The sequence below is a fragment of the Solanum tuberosum genome, unplaced genomic scaffold, assembly GCF_000226075.1.
Source record: "Solanum tuberosum cultivar DM 1-3 516 R44 unplaced genomic scaffold, SolTub_3.0 scf00007, whole genome shotgun sequence".
NCBI lineage: Eukaryota > Viridiplantae > Streptophyta > Magnoliopsida > Solanales > Solanaceae > Solanum > Solanum tuberosum.
The window spans coordinates 369,599-373,215 of NW_006238933.1; the positions used below are offsets into that span (position 1 = coordinate 369,599).

The 3,617-nt window shown below is 37.4% G+C and overlaps 1 protein-coding gene across 1 annotated transcript; it reads right to left on the bottom strand.

Moving 5' to 3' along the window:
- Positions 1 to 2,040: 2,040 nt before the first annotated feature.
- Positions 2,041 to 2,840, bottom strand: LOC107060714 (alcohol dehydrogenase 3-like). Its single transcript, XM_015308924.1, has 4 exons — positions 2,832 to 2,840; positions 2,688 to 2,783; positions 2,464 to 2,601; positions 2,041 to 2,157 (listed from the first exon to the last, which is right to left on the bottom strand). Exons 1-4 carry the CDS (start codon positions 2,838 to 2,840, stop codon positions 2,041 to 2,043), a joined length of 360 nt encoding a protein of 119 aa, XP_015164410.1.
- Positions 2,841 to 3,617: the final 777 nt, after the last annotated feature.

Sequence of the window (3,617 nt, forward strand, 5' to 3'; positions counted from 1 at the left end):
ACGTGCGATATGTGGATTTGATTCACCCTTAGTAATGAGAGGATTGGTCCTCTCATACCAGTGAATTGGGTCGCATACATTGGAGCAAGAGAGTACTGGCTCGCCGCTGTGGATGTAGGTGTTCCCATGAAACGAACCGGTGCCACATTCCGCTAGGATACTGGCTGGAGTTGGTCTCACCGTAGTGACGAGAGTTCCAGCTCGATGAATCACCCATTCCCTCTGTATGTCCAATGGAAATCTCCTCTATTGCAACAAAAGTAAAAAAAAAGGGTACTCGCGCTGCAGCCTGCTTGCCTAAACTGAAAATCCTTACTAGCCGAAGTAAGGGACTTTCTTACTGGAGCATACATAACGGACAAGGACTTATAAGAATATTCTTAGCCTGTTATTCAAGAATCTTTCCTCAGAATGGATGATGAATGGAAGCGAGATTGGATTGACGTATAGAAACTACAACTACAGATTTGATCCCTTTCTCTTAGGGAATCTCGACTAGACGAGGGAGATATAAAGGTAATAAAGCAACCCATGTTGGCACATGGGTTAAGAGATGTCCAAGGATGCTCATTGTGCCTAATCTCATGCTCAACTAGGCCACCATCCTAACCACATCCACTCGGTGCTTAGCCTTGGTTTCCATAGAGTATTCAATCACATATGTACTAGAGAGGGTTCCTTTTCTAGTTCAACTAACTCATAGTACCTCTTCCCAAGAAAGGACCCATTTCTTAGTCATAGCCAATCTAGGTTCATAAGGATAGCTCATTTGACTTTCTTAGATAAGGATTCTCATGCCGTTTCGGCTCCATCCATCTCTAAGTCTATCATTTCACTCAAGAAGGGAACATCACCCTAAGGCCCATCCTTCAAGGTTATACATTTAACTTAGGAAAGCTAGACTCATGAAAAGGCACCATGCTTAAGTCTTACCAATTCAAGTCTTGGCCTAGAATTCCTCTTTTAGCATTTATAGGAAGAGAGAGCTCCATTACTAAGTCATAGCCCAACCAAACATTCATATGCTCATATACATAATCAAGCTTTCATGACACAAGACAAGATACTCAAGTCTAGCATATGAGCTACAACATCATCTTATAGAGAATCATCATAGTCCATCATCACCAGATATCACCATTTCAAGAGAAACATGATTTCACATTAGCATAATACCACTTTATACAATATCACATTAATACCATTAGAACATCTTCACATTATAGCTTCACACAAACTTTACATATAGCTTCATATAGGACTTTACATATAGCCTCATATGTGTATAATAATACAACAATGTAAATTGCACTCATATAATGCCCTTCGTGGCCTCAATTCACAACAATGCAATATTCCCACCTTATACAACAACTTCACCAATGCCTTCATGGCTACAATTCACAATAATACCACACAAGAATAAGCTATAACACTTCTGGATCCAACCTACCAACAACAATCAATTCAATAAAGAGAGTTCAAGCCTTCTTACCATAATCCAAAGCCATAGCCAAAATCACCAATACTTCACCCATAAGGCTTACCACCATTAATTCATCCATTATCAACAATTAATCATAAATAAACATTAAACAACACAAGAGATATCTTCAATCCCCTTTTATTTGATAAGGGCAAAGTCCTGTAACTCCCCACCACTCTCTGTAGCACAGAAATTCAGAGCTTTTACACAAGATCTCAGAGCTTCCTTCTAGCAATGCTTAAAAAATGCCTTTCTCATCAGAAGGAAAGCAGTTTTAAAATTCTGGAAAAGCAAAATAAAACAGCTTTTAGTTACCAGTTCAAAATAAATTACTTCATAATAGCAATCCGGATATAGTTCACGATCTTAATAAGTTTAATTGTTCAAGATGCAGGCTTTTCTACAGTTAAAAGATAAATTAATAGTGTCAGAGCTATACTACTATTCCTCTAGACAACAGTAAGGTATGAGCTAGAGGTACCACCAATGAAAAGAAAACATTGAATGGGACAGCAAAGACCACCTGTGATATTTAGTTGGTGTTCACAAAGCTTCTAGAACTTTTGATGAATGGATTCATCAGGAGAGTAACCCCAAAGCTTCTGGCTTCGTGGAGGATGCAAGGGTTGCTTTCCTGAACAACCACCATTGTTCTGAAAAAATAACACAACCTAGACCAAGAAAAACAACAAACTCAATTAACCAAAAGAAAACATAGTAGGCACTAACAGGAGATATGAACATATAATTTTTGGAATAATGCTTAACCTACATGCAAGTTGACTTGCACGAAGACAGTAGCGACTGCTAGAAGATCCTTTTCAAGGACAACAAGTTTAGCCCTCCATGGTGATGTTGTAACGAAGGCCTTCTCCCTTCAACATTAATTCAAAAGCCTTGTTAATTTAAGAAAATGGGAGTTTATGAATGATGAATTTATCCAATTCAAGTTCCTTATTCATGTATTTCTCAACAACAGAAGGAATATCCGAACTAGGTTTGTAGTTTCCAAAGAAGGTTTCTTTGAGAGTCCTTTCATTCAGAAAGTTCATAGAGTATGTCTTGAACAAAGCTTCCTTGTGGGGTACACCAACAAGTACAGCCACTCCCGACCCCTGATAATTAATTACGACAATGTTCGTTAAGATAAATTTTTTAATAAGAACATACAATTAAGGAAATTTGATGATAGAAAACATACATCATGGACACATTCAAATGCTGGAATCATGGCATCAATATGGCCAGTACATTTCACACTCCTATCGACTCCACGATCAGTCATCTCAGCAATTATCTGATCAAATAATCAAAATTCAAGAAAAGATGATCAAGTATAACTCACTGTTGTCATTTTTTTCTTTCGCGAAATGATCCAGTAGGAGAAGTAAATATGAGTACCTCAGTGTTTACTATAATCCTTTGGGTTCACAAACTGTGTCACACCAAATTTCTTAGTTGTAGAATAGAAGTAAAATGGATGAATTAGTTGCTTTGCTATGAGACAAGTTATAATGAAGGAATTATAAAATAATGGATCAAGAATGTGTAAGGCACAAGTTAATTACCTTGCTCAAATCTGCTAGCATTTAAATCAACACCAATTATCCTTGAAGCACCAACAATTCTTGCTCCTTCTGCAGCCTGACCAAATGAGATCAGATCATTAGTAAGATTAACATATATATGGATAAAAACAAAACAGAACAAGAAAGTTATTTTCCATGTGAAGAATACTCACAGCAAGGCCTACAGCTCGAAGAATACTCACAGCAAGGCCTACCGCCCCCAGTCAAAAAATAGCCACACTTGAACCTTTTGTTGGTTTAGCAACATTTCAAAGTTGCTCCAAGGCTTTCAAAAACATCTGCAAATAAAGGAATGAACGTCCTATCATCAGTATGTGTAAACCACCTCAATAGATACACACAAAAAGGATTCAACAGCGAGAAAGTAAAATCTAATTAGAATTGGTTAAAGAGGAATTGAAGCAAGCAAGCACAACAAAACAAAACTAAACTGACTAGTATAGCTTCTGATGGTTTCATTGCTTGAATAGGAAGTGAGTCACCTTAAAAGAACGTGATTATTTGTAGTGACTTTTTTTTGGGGACTGATAAGGTATAACTGA

What these genes read in the sequence shown, in the direction of transcription:
- LOC107060714 (XM_015308924.1), bottom strand. An exon ending in CATTTGAATGTGTCCATGAT is followed by an intron (nt 2,602 to 2,687) that starts GTATGTTTTCTA and finishes ATTAATTATCAG; the next exon opens with GGGTCGGGAGTGGCTGTACT. An exon ending in CTAGTTCGGATATTCCTTCT is followed by an intron (nt 2,158 to 2,463) that starts GTTGTTGAGAAA and finishes TTCTTGGTCTAG; the next exon opens with GTTGTGTTATTTTTTCAGAA.